Source organism: Carassius auratus, chromosome 3 (assembly GCF_003368295.1).
Source record: "Carassius auratus strain Wakin chromosome 3, ASM336829v1, whole genome shotgun sequence".
In the NCBI taxonomy this organism is placed as follows: domain Eukaryota; kingdom Metazoa; phylum Chordata; class Actinopteri; order Cypriniformes; family Cyprinidae; genus Carassius; species Carassius auratus.
Window position 1 is genome coordinate 23,721,843 of NC_039245.1, and position 25,189 is coordinate 23,747,031.

A 25,189-nucleotide genomic window follows, 5' to 3' on the forward strand; every position below is an offset into this window, starting at 1 on the left:
ATATAATAAGAATAACAATAATAATAATAATTTCATATATTGAATATATATTTAAATATCATAAATCAAATATAAATATTTGATTTGATTTGAATAATATTTTTTAATTGTTTATTTACATTTTTTTGATACCTTAGTGAAATACATGATTTATTTTTATTTTTATGAGACGCGTCCACATAATGGTTTAAATTCATTAGCATGCAATTTTACAGCTTAAAATACAATTATTATTATTATTAGTGTAGTAGTATTACTTAATAAAAAATATATTTCACTGTAAAATAAAGAAATCAAGTGTTTAATAATAACAATTATTATAACGATTACTACTATCACTAAATACAAGTGTTAGAAATAATAAATATTCCTTTCATAATGTTTCAAGTATTTAATAATATTATTATAATCTTACAGAGTTATTTCTGTAATACTAACATTAGTAAACAGTGTGGGATTTATGATGTTTTGGGCAAAAAATGTGTTAATATGTAAATAATTAGCTTAATTTTCTTTATGACAAATAATTGTATTTAATAATGTATAATGTTTAATAATGTCATATATATTTAATTATATTTACTTGATAATTAAAATAGCAATTTAAATAATAATTCGATTTTATTTTGATTTGATATTGTTTTCTGTAATAATGTTTTGAGTTGATGCTGGAGTGTAATGCACAAGCGTTTCTTCGCAGAGCTCCGAGTGTTCAGTATGCAGCTGCTCAGGTTGGTCTGGGCTAACAGGACGGGGGTGATGGGGAATGCTAATTGGTTCAGGCGCTGGTCTGTCCGGTTGGTCACATCTCACCTGCAGAGGAAGCGGCTCGTCCTCGTGTGTGAACTGGTGCTCGAACACAATAGCTGCCAAGATCTTGCCTGACTTTGGGTCCGTTTTCACAAACTCCTCCAACTGCTGCTCAGTTTCAAAGCCACGCACTGCAGAACAAGAGCAAGACAGAGTTACTCTTACTACAGCTTTCATTTAATCAATACAACACGTGCATTAAGCAGAGCTTTCATTTCCTTCATGTAAAATATAATTACAATTTTAAAAGAAAAAAAAATACATTAGTTAACTAGTAGTAATTATAATAACGGAGTTTAAATAATAATAATTTAAAATAAAAACACATATTTTTAATCATAATTAATAATTTGAATAATTGCAATTTAACAACAACAACAAAATATAATAATAACTATTATTATTATTAAAGTGCCCCTATTATGGCTTTTTGATAACTATATTTCATGCAGTGTGTAATGCAGCTTTATGCGAATGTAAAATGTCTGCAATGTAATAAAGCTGAAAAGTGCATCATAAATAAAGTTACTGTCTCTCTAAAGAAAGAGTTGACTCTGAAGTGCTTAAACGAGTCGTTTGAATCCCACTTCCCAAGTTAACACATTTACATAATGCCTGCATGCGTTTTTAACCCTTCAAACGCTGTAGCTCGTGTGGATAACACAATGTCAAGAAGACGCTGAGCTCTGCGCTGTGAAAGTAACTTTCTTTCAAAGGACGATGCTGTGAAGAATCAGTGGTTAAAATGCATCTTTACTAGGTCCCCACAGGGCAACCGCACACAACACATTAGCATCATGGCAGCAAAGAAAGGAAAATCATTCATATCGTTACTTGCAATAAATTCAGAAGCCAGAAAGTTTGAGGAGTAAACTGATAAAAACAGATGAACTGATGAGAAATGTAACCATTTTAACAATCATACAAAAGCTTTAAAGCAGCTGTGTGGACACAGGCTCACTGTTTGACCTTTAAAAGAATTGATTTTAGGATTTCTCAGCCTACTGGAAACATGTTAATGATATCATGATGGCTGCTAGGGACGTTTTCAAGAGAAAATAATGTTAAAAGTAAAAGCTAATGAGGAAATTCATCCAGGTCTCGACTGGGATTCACCAACTAAATCCAATCACACACACACACACACACAAACATGCTTTTGACCCTAATAAGTGAGCAGCTTTAAAGCAATATTTGACCAGACAATATAAAGGCTGCTGTTATTTACGCACCCTTGTGTTCATATAAACCCACACTCGTTTATTTCCATGCAACAAAAAGTGAAATGTTTTCAAGAAGCATTCCATTCTTTGGATTTTATATGGTACTTGTTATTGTCGCTTTACTGTTCTTCATTGTTTCACAAAACAACACAGCATGAGGGTGAATAAATAATGAGACGTTTCATCAGATCTGGGTCAAATGCTTGTCTGACATGTAACTGGTCTCTCAAGGCTTTATTGTGAGTTCCTGCATCGGTTGAGCCGGTTAAACTGGCTCAGAGAGAGCAACACCTGTGGTTCGTCCTGTCCTGAACTGACATCAACACACTGGAGGATCAACAAGAAAATCCAGCAAGCATCTGTGTCTATGTAAACACAACAGCGAGAGATAAGAACAATAAATGAGCAATAAAGCCACTTTTGAAGTCCTGCTGAAACGGACTGATGAGTCTATGTCTGCAATAGAGAATCAGTTCTAGCTCTGAACCATTCTGGGTGTTGAATCACGACAAAATAAATAAATAAATAACTACCAAAAATATCAATCGGTTCTGTTGGTGATAGTATTGTTGTTAACCACCAAAAAAAAAAAAAAATTACAATAATAATACATAAAATACCAAAAATATCAATCGGTTCTGTTGGTGATAGTATTGTTGTTAACCACCAAAAAAAATTAATAAATTATAATAATAATAAATAAAATACCAAAAATATCAATCGGTTCTGTTGGTGATAGTATTGTTGTTAACCACCAAAAAAAATTAATAAATTATAATAATAATAAATAAAATACCAAAAATATCAATCGGTTCTGTTGGTGATAGTATTGTTGTTAACCACCAAAAAAAAATGTTTTTATAATAATAATAATAAATAAAATACCAAAAATATCAATCGGTTCTGTTGGTGATAGTATTGTTGTTAACCACCAAAAAAAATTAATAAATTATAATAATAATAAATAAAATACCAAAAATATCAATCGGTTCTGTTGGTGATAGTATTGTTGTTAACCACCAAAAAAAATGTTTTTATAATAATAATAATAAATAAAATACCAAAAATATCAATCGGTTCTGTTGGTGACAGGTTTGTTATTATTAACTACCGAATAAATACAAAAAATATCAGTTTGTTCTGTTAGTGGCAGTGTTTAGTGATTAATGTTATCTAAAACTATTAAAAGAATGTCCGTTAATTATAATAAAGCTCAAATAAAACACAATTTAAATATTAGATGAAAAACTGAAAATAAAAACAACGAATAATCACTAAAATTCAAAAACAGATAAATTGAAGCTAAATAAAAAAAAATGAAAGAACTAATAAAAACGGCAACAATCTCGAAAACAAATTTACTTGAAATTAAATTAATTAAAATATAACAAAACAAATACAAAAAATAAACTCAAGATATTATTAAACACAATAATAGTATAAATAAATCCTAAGATAACACTGATTAGTGATTTTGAGAGTTCTGCATCTTTCCGTTTTAAAATACTAGAAATATCTATTTATGAGTTTGCAGTCTGAGCTGCAAAATATTCTTAAGACAAACAGATACAATAACACAATAACAATCACACAGTGTGATGCATGTCGCTCACGAACAAATGAACCGATTCTTCAAATGACTCACTGAATCAGAACCTCATTAATCCTCAAGCCATTGCTTTCGTCATGAAATTAACCGCTACTTAAAGCTCAGTTGTTTCAGATAAATTATATGTTTGTCTGAGCTTAAAGTGTCTAATTCCCTGACATTCATTTCATCAGTGCCGCAGCAGACTCTTTTAAAGCAGACTATTCGGTCAGAGATCATTTGTGAATATAACACAGCACTTTAACACCATCAAGCTGTTCATTTTACAGTCAAAGTTGAGGCATCAGATGATGGATCTCCTCGCTCAGAGCGACAAGAGGAAGCAAAAAGGGTCCGGCGTGAGTCACATGATCAGGACGCAGCCCAGAGATTCGTTTATTATGTGACTCACCACCTGCATATTTCCCTGCAGGCCTTCATGACGGCCCATAAACACAAGCACCAGGACAATTCAAGGGTCGGACAGAGGCAGTTCTGTGAAGTCACGATGCTTTTCATTACAAAACCTCAATATATACTGCAAACTCACACATACTGTAGAGCAGGACAATTATACTAGCGCTAGGATCACACACTTCTGGACCAGTGAACTTGAATCACTCATCTAGACATGCATGATTGCAGGATAGACATGCAATATCAATAAAAAGAGTTATTGTACTCAAGAGGTGCAATTTCTAGAGGTTGAGTATGACAACATTATAGGAATATTCGTTTGGTCTTTTCCAAAGTTTTTACTAATTTTACTTTAAGGTTTTCCTTTCATTCATGATTTCTGGAGCTATATCTATACAAATAAATATTTTACAAATATAGCCTATTTTTAATTAAACTTTAGAAATTTCCATAACTTTTTAAAATTATATCCATATTCATAAGTTGCCCATGAAATATGAAAATCCCAAAAGTGTAGACAATTTACTGCATAAGCTTGCTATATATATGTATTATTTACACTGTCAATGACTCAAATGACATACTAATATATATATATATATATATATATATATATATATATATATATATATATATATATATATATATATATATATATATATATATAGTATGTCATTTGAGTCATTGACAGTGTAAATAATACACAATAACAATAATAATAATAATAAAAGATATTTAACATTAAATCAATTAACATTAATATTTATTTTAAATAGAACATTTTTGTTTTTTGCCATTTGTTGACAGCATAAATATATATAAAAACATTTATGAAAAATTTTATTTTAATTTATATAAAATGACCTTCTATTGGCAGAATTTTCATTTAACCAATTCATTACATACAGTATATTTTCTATATATTTTTTATAGTATTTCTTTTTACAATATTACTGAACTAATACTAGTATTAGCCATTTCATATTTCCACGTTTCCTATGGAGTCATTTTTATTTTTATTTATTTTTTAATCATTTGATTGAGCGTATGGAGAGAGCTGGTAACATCATCAGCCAGTGACTGAAGTCAAACCAGATGCAGTAGCTGCTGTATTCATGAACACACTCGTACTCTTCAGAGCACAGAGCTGAAGCCCTCACCGGTCCTGATGCAGCCGTGCAGACTCTGCTGCACGTCCTCGGTGATCCGCCGCACCATGCTGGCGTTCGCAGGCACGTAGGCCAGCTGCAGGTCCGGGCGACACAGTGTGGACGGCAGGTAGCTCAACGAGAAGCTGCCATACTGCGTGGCATTGGGGTAGTTGATGAAGGACACCTTCTGTCGCAGGACGATCAGGATAGCAGAGAAGAGCAGCGGCAGAGCGATCTCCACCAGCGTGACCAGGATCTGACGCCTCTGCAGGACGAGAGAACAGAAGAAGAGTGGACTGACAGCTACATACACATTTGAATAAGATAATGGTCACTTAAAGTTAGAAAACACTGAAAAATACCTTTAAAGTAATGTAACCCGCTTAAAAAAATTATTTAATAATAAATTAAATAACAAAATAAATTAAAATAGGGCAACCACCAAGCCATAGCTCTCATGTGTTTAGTGCACTTTTATGAATACACTTCCATGATTGAGATTGTTACAATGAAACAATATTTTTTATTTATATTAAATTAAAATATAATAATAAAAAGTAACATTTCATTTACATTAAAACTAATTGTTTGTGGTGGAACTGATGATTTTTACAGTCATGATACAAGGTTAGCTACATTTTTATGAATACAATTCAATACTTACAAAAATAAAAATAAAATATAACAAAGTATAACAAAAATATTTATCAAAGTAAAATAAAACAACATTAAATGTAAAAGTAAAATATAATAAAGTGTGTATATATATGTGTGTGTGTGTGTGTGTGTTATATATTACTATATATAAATATAAATATATATATATATATATATATATTACTGACCCCAAATAGTAGTGTTTTTCGGTGCCTTTTTAATTTTTTAATTTTAGGTAGTTAAAAAAAAACACACATCAAAATACAAAGTAAAATATAATTAACAAATAAATTTTTTTTTGAAAGATAAAAAAAAAGAAAAAAAAGAAAAAAAGAATTTTGGACACCATTACATCATGACACACAACAAATGATGATGATCAGCTTCAAAGCACAAGCTTCCTGTTTATGTCGACAGGTGAATGAGTCATATTCATGTTGCTGATCTAGAGCAGGATCCCACACAGCACCTGAGGCTTGATCTAGATCGATGAGGAACTGTAGACTCTGAACTGGGTCAGAAAGACAGCGCTGTGTGCCATCATGAGGCTTCCCTTGGCTTTCCTACTGGAGCCCTAACAGCCCTCCATCAGGAGCGAAGAGTGACGCTCAACTGACTTTAGAAAGTGGACTTCTGATAGACTTCACCTGCACACGGTCGCACACAAGACGGCGAGTGTGCAGAGAACGGTAATGAGAGTGAAAAACAGCACTAAACAGAGCTTCTCTTGTCTTGTGTTCATGAAAGAGAGACACACATCTAATCTAAATATGGGAAGCAACACCGAAGTCATTTCATACAGCCACGTTGAATTCGACTCCACACCTTTGTTTCGCTTGTGCACTTTTATCCGCTGCAAACCAGTTGAAACATTTCCTTGTTTGCTTAAGATGGTAAAAGAGATCAGATTCTGCGGCTTGCTGTTTGAAGGCGAGATGGACAACATTTAAACTAAAACATCTAGTTTCTTCAACTAAAACATTGAGTCTTTATAGATTTATTCTGACAGTTTTTAGACTACACACAGTCTAATGGGCTTTTCACACTTTAAATCGTTGAGGAAGTCATTTTTCGTCATCTTTTTGGATTATCTTGTTCCATATTTCATATTGTTCATACTTTGCCCTAAAAGACTGATCACATTCTCATCTGCATACTTACAAGGTTAATGAACATTGAGTAAACGAGCAGAACAAGCCGTTCGTCTTACTTCTTCTGAAATCTGCTAAAAATACTGAATCACACCCCAGTGTGGATGTTTGTGACCGTCCAAATCATGAATGTTTCATGAGGCTACAGTCTGAAGGAAGTGTATAATGTGGTTGCCTGAATCTAAACGACACATTTGACATTTCAGCGCTGCATTATTTCACACACTATACCTCTGGCGGCGTAATTTGTGGCCTGTATAACCCAGGGCTTTATGAAGGTAAATTCAGGACATGGTTAAGACCTTTTAGAGACCGACTAAAGAAAATTAAAGGAATAAATTCAAGGGAACAGAGTAAGTTCATAAAAACACAATAAGTCAAAAAATGCTTTCTAGCTGCAAGATTCCTAAACAAGATGAGACAAGAAGTCTTGTTTTTCAGAGAAACTTATCGAAGTGATTTAAGGATGAAAAACAAGACCGAGGAAGATATAGATTTTTCTATATAGAAATGCATGGAGCATTTAATGCCATGACTTAATGAATTCAAGACTTTCTGCTCTGATTTTAAGTCATTCATTTGTGGAAGAGCAAATAAAACTTTTTATGACCCACAGTGTGTTATTGTTATTGCAGTGTGTAAACCCTTAAAGCATTGTACAACCAATATAGCCACCAATACAGTAAAAAAAAATATATAGTAAAAACAGTAAAATTGTGAAATATTATTATAATTTAAAATAACTATTTTCTATTTGAATGCACTTTAAAGTGTAATTTATTCCTGAGATGCAAAGCTGAATTTTCAGCAGTCTTCAGCGTCACATGATCCTTCAGAAATCATTGCGATGTGATGATTTGCTGCTCAAAAAACATTTCTGATTGTTATCAGCATGAGTGACATTTAACTCCTCAGTCAGGGCAGGGCAAGACAAAAGATAAAGAAAACATTTTCGTGATGTATGCAACAAGCACACTCCCTTTATTAACAAAGTAACTCAATTATCAGTGCAGCTCTCTAAACTGCACAATGAATCTCGTCTTTACATCACGTCTGCACTTAGTTCTGAGATGATTCAGAAGCGTGCAGAACTGCACTTAAAAGCTCTGACTATCTAAACCATTTCTGATCGGCCACTGCTTCGTCTTTCTGCAGTAACCATGATACATAGTTGTTCATGAATGAATTGCATGCATGCATTCATTTGAAAAATAAATCAATTGTAACATTAGAGATGTCTTTAATGTCACTTTCTATCAATTTAATGCATCCTTGTATTAAAGAATTTCTCTCTTTAAATTTTTTTTTATTACTGACCCCCAAAATTAGTGTTTTTCAGTGCCTGAATATATGCACACACAAATATTACAATTACAAGACAAGTACTCACTTGCTGAATATAGTTCTTCCACAGAAGCAATCCAAACTGCTGCCACACGGCCATTTTCAGACTCACAGAGCTTCACAACCTGGACGAAAACAAAGTGGATGTCAGTGAATGTTTAGAGAAATATGAGACAGACTTTATCAGGACTACTCTGTCCTGAGACGACTCGTGTTTCCCGTAAGAAACAAGAAGTTCAGACAATTACTGCACTTGTGATTGCACAATGTGATCAGAAATCTGAAATGTACCTGGATAAAGGGATTTTCCACCCAAAAATTAAAACACAGACGAAGATATTTGGAAGAATGTTGACGGTAGCCAATGACTCCCATAGTAGAGAAAATACAATGGAAGTCAATGGCTACCGTCAACTTTCTGGTTATGAACATTCTTTAAAATGAAGTTTTGTGTTCGACAGAAGAAAGAACGTCATAAAGGTTTGCAACAACTTGAGAGCGAATAAATGATGGCAAATGTGTATGACAACAATATATTTTGCAACACTTATACACAGCTAAACAGGCCAATTTAATCACTATTAAAGGGGAACAAGTCATCTCGCATTCCAGTCTTCAGATTTAAACATTAGTAGTTTATTAATATAATAGACTTTATATTCCCCATATAATGATCACCAAATTGCACATCTTTTGACTACTTCGCACCTGTGATCTTTGCAACATATGTCAATGAACGCATGTCATTATTAAACATCCAGCAGGGTTAATCATTCTGACGTGGCAGTGACATTATATCGGTGACACAGCTTTGTCTGCGTCGTGAGTTCATGCCAGGATAGACATTATAGACATGCATTGTCTGCTTTTATTTTTTGTCGTGTTTGTGTTTGCATTCGATTTCTTTGAACTTAAAGTGCTGTTTTCTATCAAATGTGCATAATGTTGTTTTTCTAATCTCTATCTTATGGATCCGTTTCCTTTAGCTCGAACCTTGCAATGATCTTGTGAGTTCATTAAGAACTTGTCAATTAACCCAATTCCGATAGCAAAACACAATAGACCGCATGCACGCGCACGCGAACCCGCATTCACACACAGCTCACCTTTCACTCGTTTTTCTGTCCCTCTCTGGGCTCCAGCAGCGTCTCTGTCAGTCGGAGAGCATTGAATACACTCTCGCGCTTAGCTCGGCCCCGCCACGGATACGTTCCGTCGGGAAATATCACTCACGAGGACGATAATAACGATGAAGATGATGATAACGACATTGCAGCGCAGCAGCCGTGCAGTGTGTTGCGGACACAACAAACGCGGTCACGTGACCCCCTCCAGCTGGGTGGCTGCTTGCGGTCACGTGACCGACGCGTACGTTCTATGGGCGTGACAGACGTCACCTGCACAGAGAACCACCTCACATTTATTCAAAAACAAATTTTGACCGTTTACATTTCTCATTATTTTCTATATTAAATTACTTGCAATTCACAGAACTATTTCATTATCAGTTTGTTTTATCATTGTTGTTATCTGTTATTGTCTGTATATTGTTTGGCTGCATTGTTGTAATGTTGTGGCTCAAATAAATATATAAAACGTTTGTATATTTTCTATTAATTTATTAATTCTCGAAAACAATATACAGACAGTAACATAATACTAACTTTGTCCCTTGAATTTTTAAAAACATGCAAAAATATTCCCATCTTATCAGTAAGAATTTGAATAACACATTTGCATATATTTCAAGAATTCAGATGAACATTTTTAATTGTATTTTACATGACTAAATATAGCAGGAGGTGTTTCCATATACTCAAAAAATAACTTTATGTAAGTTGTTGGAAGATGCCCTCCAGTTGGATAAAGTGAAAAATCTCTATAATCCACATTGAGTGACACAGATGATTTACAGTGCATTAGAAAGAAACATCTACAGGGTATTGTTTAATGATTTAAAACATAATTCAAGTAATCAAGTTTATATATATATATATATATATATATATATATATATATATATATATACACATCATCTTTGCTATTTCACATTTCTCAACCATGTAAATTATGTATCACAATATTTACGCAAGTATTTAGATGCAATAGACACAAAAATTATATATATTTTTTTATGTGACCCACAAGTAATGGTTGATTAACATCAATAAATCTTTTAAATGAAACCACCGTTTAACAACTGTTTGACCAACAACATGCTCATGAGGTCATCAAACCACAGCGATAAAGCGTGGTATTTCATGACAGTAACTCAAAAAGGTGTAAGATGTGTAGTGAGAGACATGAAATGCTTGCAAACCACCAGTTCCCATGTGTATGCAAAAGAAACGCTGCAGACGTGCAAATGTAACTAATGCATTGTTTTATTGTGGTTTTCAGGCTATAACAAACACACGTCTGTTTTCAAGTTCACATGGCCTTTCACAGCTTCATACGTTTATATATTTACACTTACAAACAAGAATTAATTATTTACAGTTGCAATCCTTAGTGATGTTCAACATACAGTACCAACAAGACCTGCACAATAATAATAACTTAATGCTTTTAGTGTCATAACCTCAAACAGATGAACTCGGTCGAACACTCACAAACATATTCGTATGGTTGATTGTTCAAGCATGTATAAAGATAAAACATTGAGACTTGTTAAGAAGCATCATTCTGCTTTCCAGCATTGGGTCATAAAAAGTGCTCGGTATCTCTCGAGGTCATTATGAAAAAGCATGTCAAACGATCACATTCAGCGGTTGTTGCATTGGATCGGTTGTAAAAATATGTGAGAAATTCATACAGATTTACTGTACATTTCTAGGTTTCTTTGGAAGCTCATTTCCGCCACGGGATAAAAAAGGGCAATTGCAACTTTTTATCCCACAGTTTACTTTTTTTTTTTCTATGAAGTGACAGATACTGTAAATACGCAATTGCGAGTTACAAAGTCAAAATTGCGAAATATAAATTCGGAGTTGTCTTTTTTTTCCTCGCAAATATAAATTCATATCTCACAATTAAAATTTTTTTACTTATAATTGCGAGTTTATATCTAACAATTCTGACTTTATTGTGCAATTGTGAGTTTAAAATTGTCAATTATATTAAATACGCAATTGTCAGTTATAAAATCAGAATTACGATATAAACTTCACAATTCAGATTTTTTTTCTCACAATTGCGAGTTTACATCACGCAATTTTGACTTATTAATATAAACTTGCAATTGCGAGTTCTAAAGTCAAAATCTGAAGAAAACAATTTAACTCAAAATTCTGACATTTTCTTACAATTGCAAGTTTGTCGCAACGTTTATATCACGCAATCTTAAAAATAGAATTGCGAGATATAGTTACAGTTTTTTAATTTAGTGTCGGAAACGAGCTTCCACAGGTTTCACAGGTCAAAACATCAGTGGTATCAAGCAGACAAACAGTATAAAAGTTGTTAATGCGAGAACTTTGGCAGAAGATTTGTGGCGAACGCAAAGCAATGCGGAAATACAAAAACACTGGAGTCGATCAGAAAAAGTTCCAGATAAATAATCAAAACACGTGACGAGAAACATCTGCGTAAACAAACCAGTTTTGTTCGGACAGTGCATTTATCAGCATGAAACTTCATGGACTGAGTGCGTTTTCTCCCTAGCTGCATGTAACTTCGTAAAAAAACACATTTGATAAACTAGAAGTCCTTTTCTGTAAACAGTACGGAATTTTAAATACGAAGACGTAACACAACCTACACAAAACAGTGACAGTTCCAGTGATTTGAACACATTTTAGGCATTATCCCGTTGCTTGTCAACAGAAACACTCAAGCGAAGGCGCTCCCGCCATCGGGAGCCGACGTGAAATGCATTATGGGAGGAAATGACAAGCTCAGAAATTGACATTTCAGCCACTTTATCTCACTCTCGCTGCTCTGCGATAAAGACCATCAGCACGCCGTGAAACAAAGTGCTCCAGGCGGATGGCCAGGAAGTGATGCGTTAAGGGACGACGATGCGTTAAGCTTCCTGTCAATCAATCAGAGGCTAAGAAAGGCCACGTTGGCAGCATCCCCGTCGCGCTCCGCCTCTCCTCCGCTGTGCGCCGCCGTGTTTTTCCTCTTCACCTGTCGGCGAGTCCTTTGCGCAGGTGGCAGCAGGAGAAGAAAACCGGCGGGATTTGGAGGAGAGACCAGAGAGTTAGAGACAGATGGACTGGGAACGCTTTGGATGGATGAGTAGCCCGAGCTGCGGCGGTCTGTGCTCGAGGAGGAGGAAGAGGAGGAGGAGAGGTGGTGTTTCCAGGGTCTGGCGCTCCCACCCATCACCTTCTCCTCCTCAGTGTGCTCTTCACAAAGACTGTCGTCATCACTGGAGAGCGCACAACAATGCGTCTGTCTGTCGGCGCACTCGAGCACAGGCTCCATCTGCACCTCCATAGCCGAAACTGTGACAGAAAGAGATCTGTTTACTCATCAAACGGCCTTTAAATGAGTGGGATTGAAGAGGTGTTTGGACCGTTCAAACATCATGAAAGAAGTAGCCATGAACATTTACATTATTTATATTTGCTCACATCATAGTTACTACTTTCACCCATGATGCACAAAATGACCTCAAGGGGCTTACTGCTTTTATAAAATGGTTATTCGATATACATAGTAAGGTTTCACAGAATAAAACAGAGCAAATAAAGTGTAATGATATAAATAAAAACAGCATTCTTCCACCAAACAATGTAGTTCCTCAGAAACAGTTGAGCTTCCAACAAAGTGGCTGTATATATTGTATATATTTTTACTATAAAAATAACTAAACTGAAGTGGTTACTCAGAATCAGTGCATCATGAATTTCAAGTTGATGAGCTCAAGATGTCGTGACACTGATGTGACTCATGCTTTAATAACAATTGGTTTTGCCTTATTGCTGAATCAGAATATGGTGTATGATATAAGAGCAATTTCCCCCCACTCACTTTCTCCGTCCTTCTCGCCCTCGCTCTCCTGGTCGCCCTCGTAGCCGGAGCAGGAGGTGTCCAGGCTCCAGTCCAGGATGTCTCCCAGCAGCGTCTCCTCCTGAGGGGACAGTTCGGCTGTGGGCGTGGCCAGGAAGCTGCCTCGGTGCGCCTGCATGCTGTCTGCTCGCCTCCTGAACAACAACAAAACAATTATTATTTGGAAATAATAATGACAAAAAAAAAAAAAATTATATATATATATATATATATATATATATATATATATATATATATATATATATATATATATATAGTTGATGAAAAAAACATTTAATATTTTGAAATATCATTACTGTTTAAAAATATTCAGCAGCCTTGATAATTTACTTTAAATAAATATGTAAACTAAAATTATTTAAAAATGTTTTACAATTGATGCAATTATTTAATAATACAAATGTTATTAAAACAACAAACATTATACTAATAACTGATGCAAAAATATATATATAAATGAAGGAATTTAACTAAGAATAAAAATTATAATATTACATATTATAGCTGAAAAAAATAAAATAAAAAGAGTAAAACAAATTAAATGATGATATAATAAATATATAGAATATATAAATATTGCATGCAATTTATCGTGCAGCCCTACAATTAAATAATTTATTAGCAAACGCACTTATTTTAAATTTAGCAAGATTTGTCTGTTTATATGACATACAATATTTTTCCTAATATTTTTCAGGGCCTTAGCTCTTAAAAAAAAGAGCAAAATACATTTGTGTATTCAGTTTTGGCAAACTTCAACTATTACAGTTGCAGAATTTAAAGGATTTTCTTAAATGATAGCGCCCCTTACAATCTGAAATGAATGCTATTTGAAGTTTCCTCCAACTGTCTTTGTGTTCATGCAGTAATACTGTGATTCCAAGAGTGCACTCACGAGATAAAGGACGTTGCTCATTAAAGCCTACACATAATAAATGCAAACATTACCCTGCATCTCTAGACAGGATATGAGCATATGCAAATAGCGTTCTTCCTCACCTCTTGCTGTTGCTGGAGGGAGAGGACAGGAAGGCATGCATCTCTGTGAGCTGACTGCTAGCGCTGGGGGCCTCCACCTGCGGCTCCACCTCTGGGACCTCCAGCACCTGACACAGCTCCTTAAAGCCCATCACCTGAGACAGAAACACACGTCACATCACACACACTTCAGCGCAGAGCGGACTCCGAGAGAAGACGACGACACTCACGGCGTCTCTGCTGATCTGATGATACGCGTCGTCCTCAAACCTCTGCTTGACTCCGGTCAGAGATACGTGTCTGTAGTCTTTGGGCACATCTTGACCGAAACTGTGCACGGAGAGAAAGAGTTCAAAAGATTGAACGCATTTGATTTTTGCGACTGTTGCATGTGAAGTTGTAACACTAATAATGATCACAAAAATATTCATTATTGATTAAAAACAATATATTAAACAAATTACGATTAGAGATGTTATAATATAAAAACCAATAATATTAGTTTACATTTAAATATTTGTAATCGTTATGCATTTAATATTAGTATTTTAATTGTTTTATATTATTAGATATAATTTACCAAAGTTTTCTTGTTATATTAGTTACATAGCTGTTACTAATGTAGGTCTGAAAAATCATATAAATTTTTATATTTTAATACATTTTCTGTTTCCACTTTAATTTCCGTCTAAGTTTCAGCGCGACATCTTTATTCACGTAGTTAGTATTTATTTAGGTTTAATCACTGAGGATGTGTCCAGTTCTTCAAACAAACGATAAAAACCATGCTAATAATGAGAATAAATATTCTAACTAATAATTAATTTTAAAAAAGCAAAAAAAAAATACATCAATATAGAAACGAACAATGATTACAGCCAATCACACGCTACTAAAAGCGTCTCAAAAAGTGAGGGTCCTGCCTTAGAAGGGAGCAGCCTATGTAGAACCGCTTGCTTCTCTCAGGGTCAGAACAACCAGAAAACTTCCTGTGTGTGCATTAATTAGACGGATAACGACGGACACTCACCACTTGACATAGAGCGATAAAGCGCAGGAGACCAGGTCATGCTTGGAGAAACCGGTGTTCTCCTCCAGCTGGACGGGCCACACAGGAACTGTTGAGAAACACGCGTTAGGAAACCTGGTCCGAGTCAGTCGAATGTTTGGGTCTGGTCTTAGAGGCATGTGATCGTGGTACCGTAGTTGTGCAGCGCTCTGGTGAGCAGCAGGATGGCGCTGGCGAGTCGGGACGGTCCCGGGACGGTGAGGGGCGAGCAGAGCAGAGAGAGTTCACTGATGTAGCTGAAGAGATGAGAGGTGCGGCGCTCCACGGGCATCAGCGACTGCAGCACCTCGCCATAATCCAGCACTGTGGGGGTCTGAAACACAACATTTACATGTTAATTAGTCAATTAACACAACAGTGACAGTAAATAGGTCATGCAAATGAAAAAAGGATCCTTTAAGGTTTAGAAAGAATGGCTTTGAAGGTCTGTGAGATTATTAGAGACGGATTGATAATCTGTTTTTGGTGTAATTAGTTCTTAAATATCAGCTTTACAGATAAAACAGCGCCATCTAGGACGTCTTTGTCATTACACTGCTGTGCATTCAGCAGGAGGTCACATAGTTTGTAGACTTTATTATTATTATTCAATGCAATGCAAAGTCGTTGGTTTTGCATATCATTTATGAGAAACGTAAACTAATATCAGCTGCAAAGAAAATACCTTAATCTGTCAATTTATGACAAATCATTTAATGACAAACGACTCCAAAAAAGCTGCATAGATCTCTAAATATAAGTCTAGAAACTGAGTAAAACAATACATTTTTAATTAGAAATAATTAATAAAATATTCAAATGTAATACATATATCTTATCTAAGATTTATAAAATGTTTTAGTATATAATACTCAAAAAAATAATAATAAGTAAAATAATAAATATAAGTAAAAATCCATTAAAATGTTAACATTATGTAACAAATGTTACATTAAAATCGTAAAAATGACATAATTCTATATTTTATCTAAGATTAATAAAACCTGTATATTTTTAGTATATGATACTGTTAATAACCCATTTATTATTAGAAATATTTATATAAAATAAAAAATTTTACATAAAGGATATTTTTTATTAAAATAAAAACATATACCTTAAATAAAACTTACATATATTTAAGATTTTATATCATATCCAGGATTTATAAAAACATGTTTTAGTATATAATACTCAAAAAATACAGTAAAATATTTTATAATTTGAAAAGTTTAAGTAAACATTTATATAAAATTTAAATTAAGAGATGTGTGTGTGTGTGTATATATATATATATATATATATATATATATATATATATATATATATATATATATATATATATATATATATATATATATATATATATTATGCAAACAGACTATAAAAAAATACAAAAATATGTATATATATATGTGTGTGTGTGTGTGTGTGTGTGTGTAAATTCTAGAAATACTTAATATATCTTAGCTAGATGTTTACATAATATTTGTATATTCTTGTAAATTATCTGTATATACAAAATATTTTACAGAAATAAATAGACAATAAATTATATACATTTTTAGACAATATTGAGCACAGCAATCAATATAAATAGACAAAATTCCTAAAAAAAGTCCTTGTGGAATAACTGCTGCATTGGCCGATGAGATCTTAACATGCTCTCTCAGTTTTTGGCACTGGACTTCAGACACAAGGTTATGTTAATCTGAGCCTATAATGAGGGCTCTGTGCTGGTGTGTAACTGACCCGTATCTTCCCGTCCAGCACGGAGATGACCTCCCCCATCATGCGCACCAGGTCCTCGTACTGATAGGTGTTGTCTGTGAGCCACACGGCCTCGCGGATGGTCAGGATCTCTCTGCTGATGTATCTGAGGGGTCAGACGAGTCAGAGAGAGTTCAGCGGAGCACAGGAACAGCGTGAACAGAGCGTCTGTGTGGAGCTAGCGGCTCACCGTGTGCTGATCACCATGCAGGCGATGCCCAGCAGCTGCAGCTGGGCCTTGGGCACCGAGCGCCGGCTCAGATAGCGGTCCACACAGCCGATGGTCACGTGCAGCACCTGACTGGAGAAGTCCTTCATGGTGGTCACCTCCACCAGCCAGTCCACGAGGATATACCTGCAAACACAGCGGCGATGATGAGGGGGACATGAAGCCGGAAAAATACTAAGGATACAGGATTTGTTCAATACATCTGTGCTCTAATGAACAGACATCGAGAATTAAATCCACTGAGGCCAAACTGACCATTACAGGCTGCAATACTGCGCAAGTTATTGACATTCATGGACAAGTCTGGCTTTTTCATTTTTTACTACTATTCTACAACTAGGAGATATTCATTGAACATTTATATTCACAAGGATATTGCTGCCAATAAAAAAAAAAACATGCAACGCACATTAAGTGTTATTTTAGTATTATTTAAATACACTATTATAGTATTTATTACAAAATTAATTAGCTAGAAAGAAATAACATTTGCAGTTTTAATTTGAGTAATTTTGTAGTTAGATTTTAGCCATTTTGTAATGTTTTTTTGTCATTTATTTTTCAAAAATATTTCTGTTTTAGTAATTTTGTCATGTGCTTTTGTCTTTTTTTTATTTTTATATATAGCTTCAGGGTTGCTTTTGTCATTTTTATAGTTTTTTTTTTTATACATTCCTATATAGCTTCAATTTTTATTAATTTTGTTTTGTCCTTTTGTAATTTTTATTATTTTTTATACGTTTCTATAAAGCTTCAAGTTTTATAAATTTCGTTTTGTCCTTTTTTAATTTTTATTATTTTTTTATACGTTTCTATATAGCTTCAAGTTTTATTAATTTTTTATACTTTTGTCTTTTTTTTTTTTTTTTTATATATATTTCTATACAGCTTCAAGTTTGAGTAATTTTGTCATTTTCATGTTTATTTCTATATACTGTAGCTGCAATCTGTTTTTATTTTCAGTTTTAGTAATATAGCAACATATTATTTGTTTTTTTGGCCAAAGCAACAATACCAGTTCCAGTTCATATTTTTATTTTATTTTATTTAAATTCAGTTACCAAATATGATTTGACAGATTTAGTTAACAATAAAAATACTTAAATTAAAAGTTAAATATTTTACTAACAACAACAATGATAGAAATATACATTTTTAAATACTTTAAATCCAGAAAAGAAAAAAAATATATATATATAAATGCATAGAAATCACATTCTTAAATGCGCTTCTTTTCCCCTGAGTGTGAACCTGCAGGACTGTTTAGAGACGCTGTACCTCTTCGTGGTGATGTCCTGTCCCTGCAGGTGCTGAGGGTATCTCAGGGGTGACGGTCCCGAGAGGAAGAACTGGGCCACGAGGTCAGCACAGGCCCGCGGCTCCAGACCCAGAGGGTTTGCTGTGCCACAGGACTTGGCGAATGCCAGCTGGGAGATCACAACCGACACGTTAGACAAACACGAAAGACTTTAGCATAGAAAGCATCACTCTTCTTTTGAAGCCCCCATACAAGCTTATTAACACACGTCAGAGTGGCATTCAATCCGGCCCAGCTGCTGATTATTATTATAAATACATGACAACAATGGCACAGAAAAAGCTCCAGATGAGATGACAGGAATGGTGACGCAGCTTTCCCAGGCCGTGCTCTTCCATTATGAGCGCGCTCAGAGCTCAGACATTATGAGAATGAAGTATAATAGAGACGGATGATGGGTAATGACTTCACCAAACACAGACAGCAACGGTCAAAACATGAGAACAAACTGAAGACTGGGCCGCCAAACTAAAGACAAGATGTTTGTTTACAATATAGCATCATGCAAGCTACCATGGCTAAATTCATAGCATGAAATCAGAAAAAAATAGAAATAAATACAAATATTATATATGAACAAATACATACAAAATATTATATACATTTAAAATAAATTGTTTTCATTATCAATGAAATTGAAATTCTGAACAAAAAAAAATGCTTAAAATTATTTTTTTCTAAAACTAGATCTGGTCCTCAAAATAAATATCATATATATTAATAAATATATATATTTATTCTTTAAATGCTTTTATACATTGAAAAAAAAAAATCAAGTATTTTCTTTCCTCCTCAAAACAAGTTAAATGTTCAAAATAAAATGCAATAAATAAATAAAATGTTTAAAATAATAAACAAAATAAAGTGTGATAAAGTATTTAAAGTAAAAAGAGAGTATTAAATACAAATACAATTATTTTATAGTAAACTTAAAAATAAAATACTAATATTTACTATTTTTTTTTGTTTAGTTTTTTCAACCTTAAAATCAGCAGGCTTTTATTTTGGCGAGTTGCCGGCAAGTAAGTAAATATATGCGCTTCTGGGTTTAGCGGGTTTTGACTCTGTTGAATAAACATATGAAAAAAAAATTCAAAATCAAAACGCCTCGCGGGTGTTTTTATATGAACGTTGATTTAAAGGGAAGCGACTGTCCTTAGAAAGATTCAATGTCACTTTCATTTCACTCTACCAGTAATACCCAATGAAGTAGCGTTTGTGTTTTATACACTTTAATAATATCCAAAAAAAAATTTTTTAAAGTGAAATGCTGAACACAAAATGCTAAAAATTTCTACATTTGTGCACAGTTTCTCTTTTGAAACAGCTGGTTAAGAAAAAGATTTCGATCAGGGAAAAGGAGGTATATTAAACAAATGAAGGTGGTAAATTCACCTGAGCTTCCCAGCATCCTTTAGCAGCGTAGTCCCTGAGTGTGCGCATGCACTGCAGATGTCTGCCGGGGTCAGCCGTCTGCAGACAGAGCATCACAGCAGCCTTCAGCATCAACAGCAGAGAAACAGAAGCACCGAGATCAGGAAGAAACTCTTACCGACGTCCCGCGGTTCATTTCCCACAGCAGATACGAGCTCTGCACGCTCCCACAGCGCGCAGACTCCTTCAGCATGGCCCTGGCCTGGTCACGCTTCTCCTCATCCTGACAAACACACACACACACACACAGTCAACAATCAGGTTTGATCTGGATTCAGTCTGAGGGCTGTGAGGAGCTTCTATCATTCCTCTTTGAGACCTTTTGACTTTGAAGCACAAATGATAAAACCCCTTGACAGAAAACGTCAAATGAGCGACCCGAACCCAGCATTACAATCTGACCAGGTGTCTGCCAGCTTCCTGTGAATGTCAGGTTATCTGCTCTTGACTCGGAGAACAATCAGAGATTCAGTCGAGTGTCTCTACACAATCATTCTCAGATCCTGGTTTCTAGAATAAGAGCAACACTCACATCAAACAGCTGAAGGACTCTAGCCAGACAGTACAGTAACGTCCCTCTCCGGCCCTGGAGACAAGAGAGAGACATTAGAATGGGTTTAGAATCAGATGGTAATGAATCCTGCCAAATCTAGGTTATGATTAACAGATATATATTAAATTAAATTAAATTTATGCATTTAGCAGACGGTTTTATCCAAAGCGACTTACAGTGCACTCAGGCTATCAATAAAGTTTATATATATATATATATATATAAACTTATATATATACATACATCATATGACATTTCCTATCAATTTTGTAGTCAACATGAAAAAAAAAAACATACATTTATTTGACCAAAATAAAGTAAAAAAGCCAATATTTAAAAAAAAACAATCATTTGGGATTAATGACCCAATTTAAATTTTTGGGTGGAGTATCCCTTTAGTCATTCCACGTGGAATTTAATTAAATAAGTAAACGCTTACATTAAAAAAAAGTCTTAAAACTGTAAGAAAGAGAAAGTGTGAATGGTTCTAGGAGGAAGTGAACTGTACTGGCAATGCATGCTGGGATATTCAGCAATGGCTCACCGGGTTGGTCTCAGACTCGGCGTGGAGTCGGTCGTACACCACAGCCTTACAGCAGCCGCCAGACATGGACCACGGCGGCCGGATGAAGAGCCAGGTGAAGGGGTCGGCCAGCGGGGAGCGCAGGCTCTCGGCCAGGCTGAAGTACCGGGACGCCATGCGGCCGCACAGGTCAGCACGCCCCTCCTCACTGAGCGAAGCTGCAAGACACACACACACACATCGTGAGCACATGATGATTAAATCAATCCGTGCACACATAAAGACACAGGAGCACTGGGAAGGAGAGCAGAAACTTACGGCCTTCGTTGTACAAATACGCAATTCCTAGTTTGGCAGCAGCTTCAAAGTTCCCTTTCTCCGCAGCCCTAGATATTGTAGAGGACAAGCAGTAAAAAAACAAAAACAAGGAAACTTATTAACAAAAAAGTAACAAGAAAGGCTTGTACTCAATCATTCTGAAAGTGAATAGTGAGGAAATATTGACATCAAGCAGGCACTAGCAAGCAAAATTTAGGAATAACCAGGGGAAACAATAAGAATTATGATTTTTTTAAATATTATTAATTAATAATAATAATAAAATAAGAAACATTACAATTGAAAAAAATAAAAAAGACATTTAGAAAACATATATGGTCATTATAATACGTTTACGACACAACTGTTGAGTTAAATTAAAATTACATTAAAATTAAATTAAAACGTATGCATTTAGCAGACGCTTTTATCCAAAGCGACTTACAGTGCACTCATGCGATCAATTTTTACCTATCATAAAGTTACAATACTAATATCTACGGTTGTCTTCATTTATTCATTTTAAAACTTTAAACCACCAAACCTTTATTTTGACAGAAATACACTGATTTTGAAACAGGCGGCACATATGTTTAATTAGATCACAGATTCTGTGATTCAATCACACTCAGTCGTAATGTGATTTCAATTGTATTTTGATTGATCACGCAGCCCTAGTTTCCCAGTAAAAGAAAACCTGGAAATAATCTCAATGAATTTAAAAACGTGTTTTCCATGTGAAAAGTTTTTATCTATAACAGCTCCTTTTGAGATGCTTGATCAAACCCGACAAACCGACAAATTGATCTGAATCTTTAGCGAATCAGTCTGAATCAAAATTATTTTAAAGGGATAGTTCACCCAAAATGAAAATGCTTTATTAATTACTCACCCTCATGTCGTTCCAAACCAGTAACACCTTCATTCATCTTCACAACACAAATTAAAGATATTTTCAATGAAATCCGGGAGCTTTTTGGACATATATTAAATAGTCCATGTGGTACTCTCGTGATCGAATGGTCGAGACTGACACGGAGAGAAGAAATCGTTGAATGAAGTCATTAGTTCAGTTTTCTTTGCACACAAAAACTATTCTTGTAGCTTCATAACATTACGGCTGAACCACTGATGCTGATGATATTCTACCGATGTCCTTACTACCTTTCTGGACCTTGAACATGTCAGTTCCCCTGTGGTCTATTCAGGAAGAAAGCTCTCGGATTTCATCAAAAATATCTTAATTTGTGTTCTGAAGGAAAAAAATTGAGGTGTTATGCGTTTGGAACTATATGAGGGTGACAGAATTGACAAAAATGAGTGAACTATCCCTTTAAGGTTCTTATCTGAATCTCAAAAAACTGGAAACATGGTAAAAATGTTGGCATACCTCTCAAAGAGCCAAACGGTATCGGGGGCCGGCCAGCGGTCTTTAAAACTCACTCTAGCCCAGACACTCGAGTTACTATCGATAATGTCACGAAGATGAGAATGAACCTGTGGGATCACATGATATTCACGATTATAAAACCACTTTTGGTTAACAGATTAATTTTTGAGGTTAGATGTCTGCATCCGGCGTGACTTACAGCTCTGACGGCGAGGAGATCCTCAGCGGAGAGGCACTGGAGGACACACAGGAGCAGCTCTTCAGGAAGGGACAGCAGCGTGACGGCAGGCGCACGCTTTCGGACACGCTTCCGCACAGGGAGAGAGAAACATTTGGCACATCGACAGTGGAGCACTGGAGACGGGGAAGAAGAAACTCACTATTAACATGCAATAAAGAAACCGTGATTCACCAAATAACTTTGTGAACTGCAATTCTGCAAATGTTTCAATTGACTGCCCATTTACAGATTATCATTCACTGTAAAAAAGAATCCATCAAATTTACAGTAAAAAAAAAAAAAACTGGCAGCTGTGGTTGCCAGAATTATACCGCAAAAAATACGGTAATACCGTTTTAGGTTTTATGGTTTTAGCTTAACTTTACAGTTTAATACCGTAATACAATGTTAATACCCCAACTTATGTATTGAAGTACTGAAATCCGTTTTGTACCTTTGTAATACACTGGTAACAACTAAAAGCAGATGGTGATGAGAAAGTGATGTGATGAAACAAAGCCCATCACAATAATAAGATAAATGGAGGGTGCACAGTGTCATTCACACAAGCACTAAACAACATCATGGTGAGACTCATTAAACTGAAACTTATGTTAAAATTAAAATAAATAAATAAATAAAAGTTAAAATTAATTTAACAACATTATATGTAACATACAACCCTAATAAACATCAAAAAATAAGAAAAAAATAAGAATAAACAGTTATTTCAAAGAAAAAAACTCAAAATTCAAACTAAATTTGAAATGCAATGCAGAGAAATCAGGGAACGTCAGTTTGCGGTAAATTTAGTCCCGGTAAATTTTACAGGAAATTACCGTTTACCAGTTAACAGGTTTGTACTGTAGCATTTTCAGTTTTTTACTGTTAAAATCACAGTAATTTTTTTACAGTGTACAGTTATAACTGTGTCTGTGTCCAGTACAATTATCAGCATTAAATTATGTTTTATATGACATAGATCTCCATTACATTACTCACTCTGCCCACTATATATTGAAATTGGCCATTAAACATAAATAAATGCTCATGTTAATTAGTCGAACACTGCACAAAGTAGTTTAGTGGTACTATGGTACAAAATATGGCAATACCATGGGACTTGGCCACACACTATGGTGCTAAGAGATCAATATAATCATAAACATTGATATTTAGGTTATACCAATGTACTTCAAAGATTATCATCATGGTACAAGCCCAAAAAAAACATGGTATTACCATGGTACTATACTGGAAAGTGGCATTACTTAACACAGGCAACCAAGAGAGATTATTTACATCAGCTTTTGAGTCTAAATGATTTTAAAAGCTTAAAAACTACTAACATTAGTAGAAAACACCTATTTTATATAAAAACGATGCGTTTTGTTGCTCTGTAATGGCAGTTTTGACATGCTAACAGCCAGTAGCCAGTTTTCCCTCCTTATTGATTAAAGCAGTCCTGGGACAGAGGATAACTGACCTCTCTTGAGGAGAGATCACATTAACATTTACTAAAACGACTTCATCAACGCTGTTATGATTAATATAATATGTATATTCAGATGACTAAAAAGTCTATTTCAATTACATACCGGTTAGCAACAGTAATAACGTTAGCTCTTTCTGAAGTTTTGTAACGTTAGCTATTTAATCAAATTCAACCCTGATCGTTATGAAATATATATTTTTTATCGACTAAATATGTAACTATACACTCATAAGGTTTGATAACTGAAAATGTATAATTTAATTAGATTAAAGTAAGTTAAGTTTGTTGCTTACCGCCCGCTTTCATTTCAAGGAAGGATTTGAGAAGTCAGCTTTCAACAATAATACTTCGTGAAGTGAAATAAATACTTAAACCCTTGATTACTGTACCTTAAAAAGAATAAAACCGGTTTTACTGATTAACCTACTAAATTACTGTTAATTAATAGTGTTGTACAGTTTAAAACACAACTCTTCTCTGACTCGACCACGCAACTTCTACTACACCCCGCCCCCCGAGCGCTTAGCCACGCCTGCGCGGACAGTTTAAACAT

General features: G+C 34.7%; 2 protein-coding genes across 3 annotated transcripts in view; both read right to left on the reverse strand.

Annotated features, from left to right (window-relative positions):
• LOC113051657 (ATP-binding cassette sub-family A member 3-like) overlaps positions 1-9,684 on the reverse strand; it is a 38,595-nt gene extending 28,911 nt beyond the window's left edge. For both annotated transcript variants that reach the window (XM_026215579.1, XM_026215588.1), the window contains exons 1-4: positions 9,448-9,684; positions 8,388-8,466; positions 5,199-5,454; positions 814-941 (exon numbers count right to left, since the gene is read on the reverse strand). In XM_026215579.1, coding sequence (XP_026071364.1) covers positions 814-941; positions 5,199-5,454; positions 8,388-8,441 — 438 coding nt within the window. In that variant the 5' untranslated portion in view covers positions 8,442-8,466; positions 9,448-9,684. The remainder of the gene's footprint in view (positions 1-813; positions 942-5,198; positions 5,455-8,387; positions 8,467-9,447) is intronic.
• A 1,023-nt stretch (positions 9,685-10,707) lies between these two features.
• LOC113051667 (cyclin-F-like) lies at positions 10,708-25,159 on the reverse strand. Its single transcript, XM_026215600.1, has 17 exons — positions 24,930-25,159; positions 23,121-23,275; positions 22,922-23,028; positions 21,532-21,599; positions 21,235-21,431; positions 20,670-20,723; positions 20,256-20,360; positions 20,099-20,176; positions 18,664-18,812; positions 17,347-17,511; positions 17,139-17,262; positions 15,540-15,720; positions 15,369-15,456; positions 14,569-14,668; positions 14,360-14,493; positions 13,322-13,494; positions 10,708-12,792 (listed from the first exon to the last, which is right to left on the reverse strand). Exons 1-17 carry the CDS (start codon positions 24,940-24,942, stop codon positions 12,386-12,388), a joined length of 2,298 nt encoding a protein of 765 aa, XP_026071385.1. The 5' UTR covers positions 24,943-25,159; the 3' UTR covers positions 10,708-12,385.
• Between the last annotated feature and the right edge of the window lie 30 nt (positions 25,160-25,189).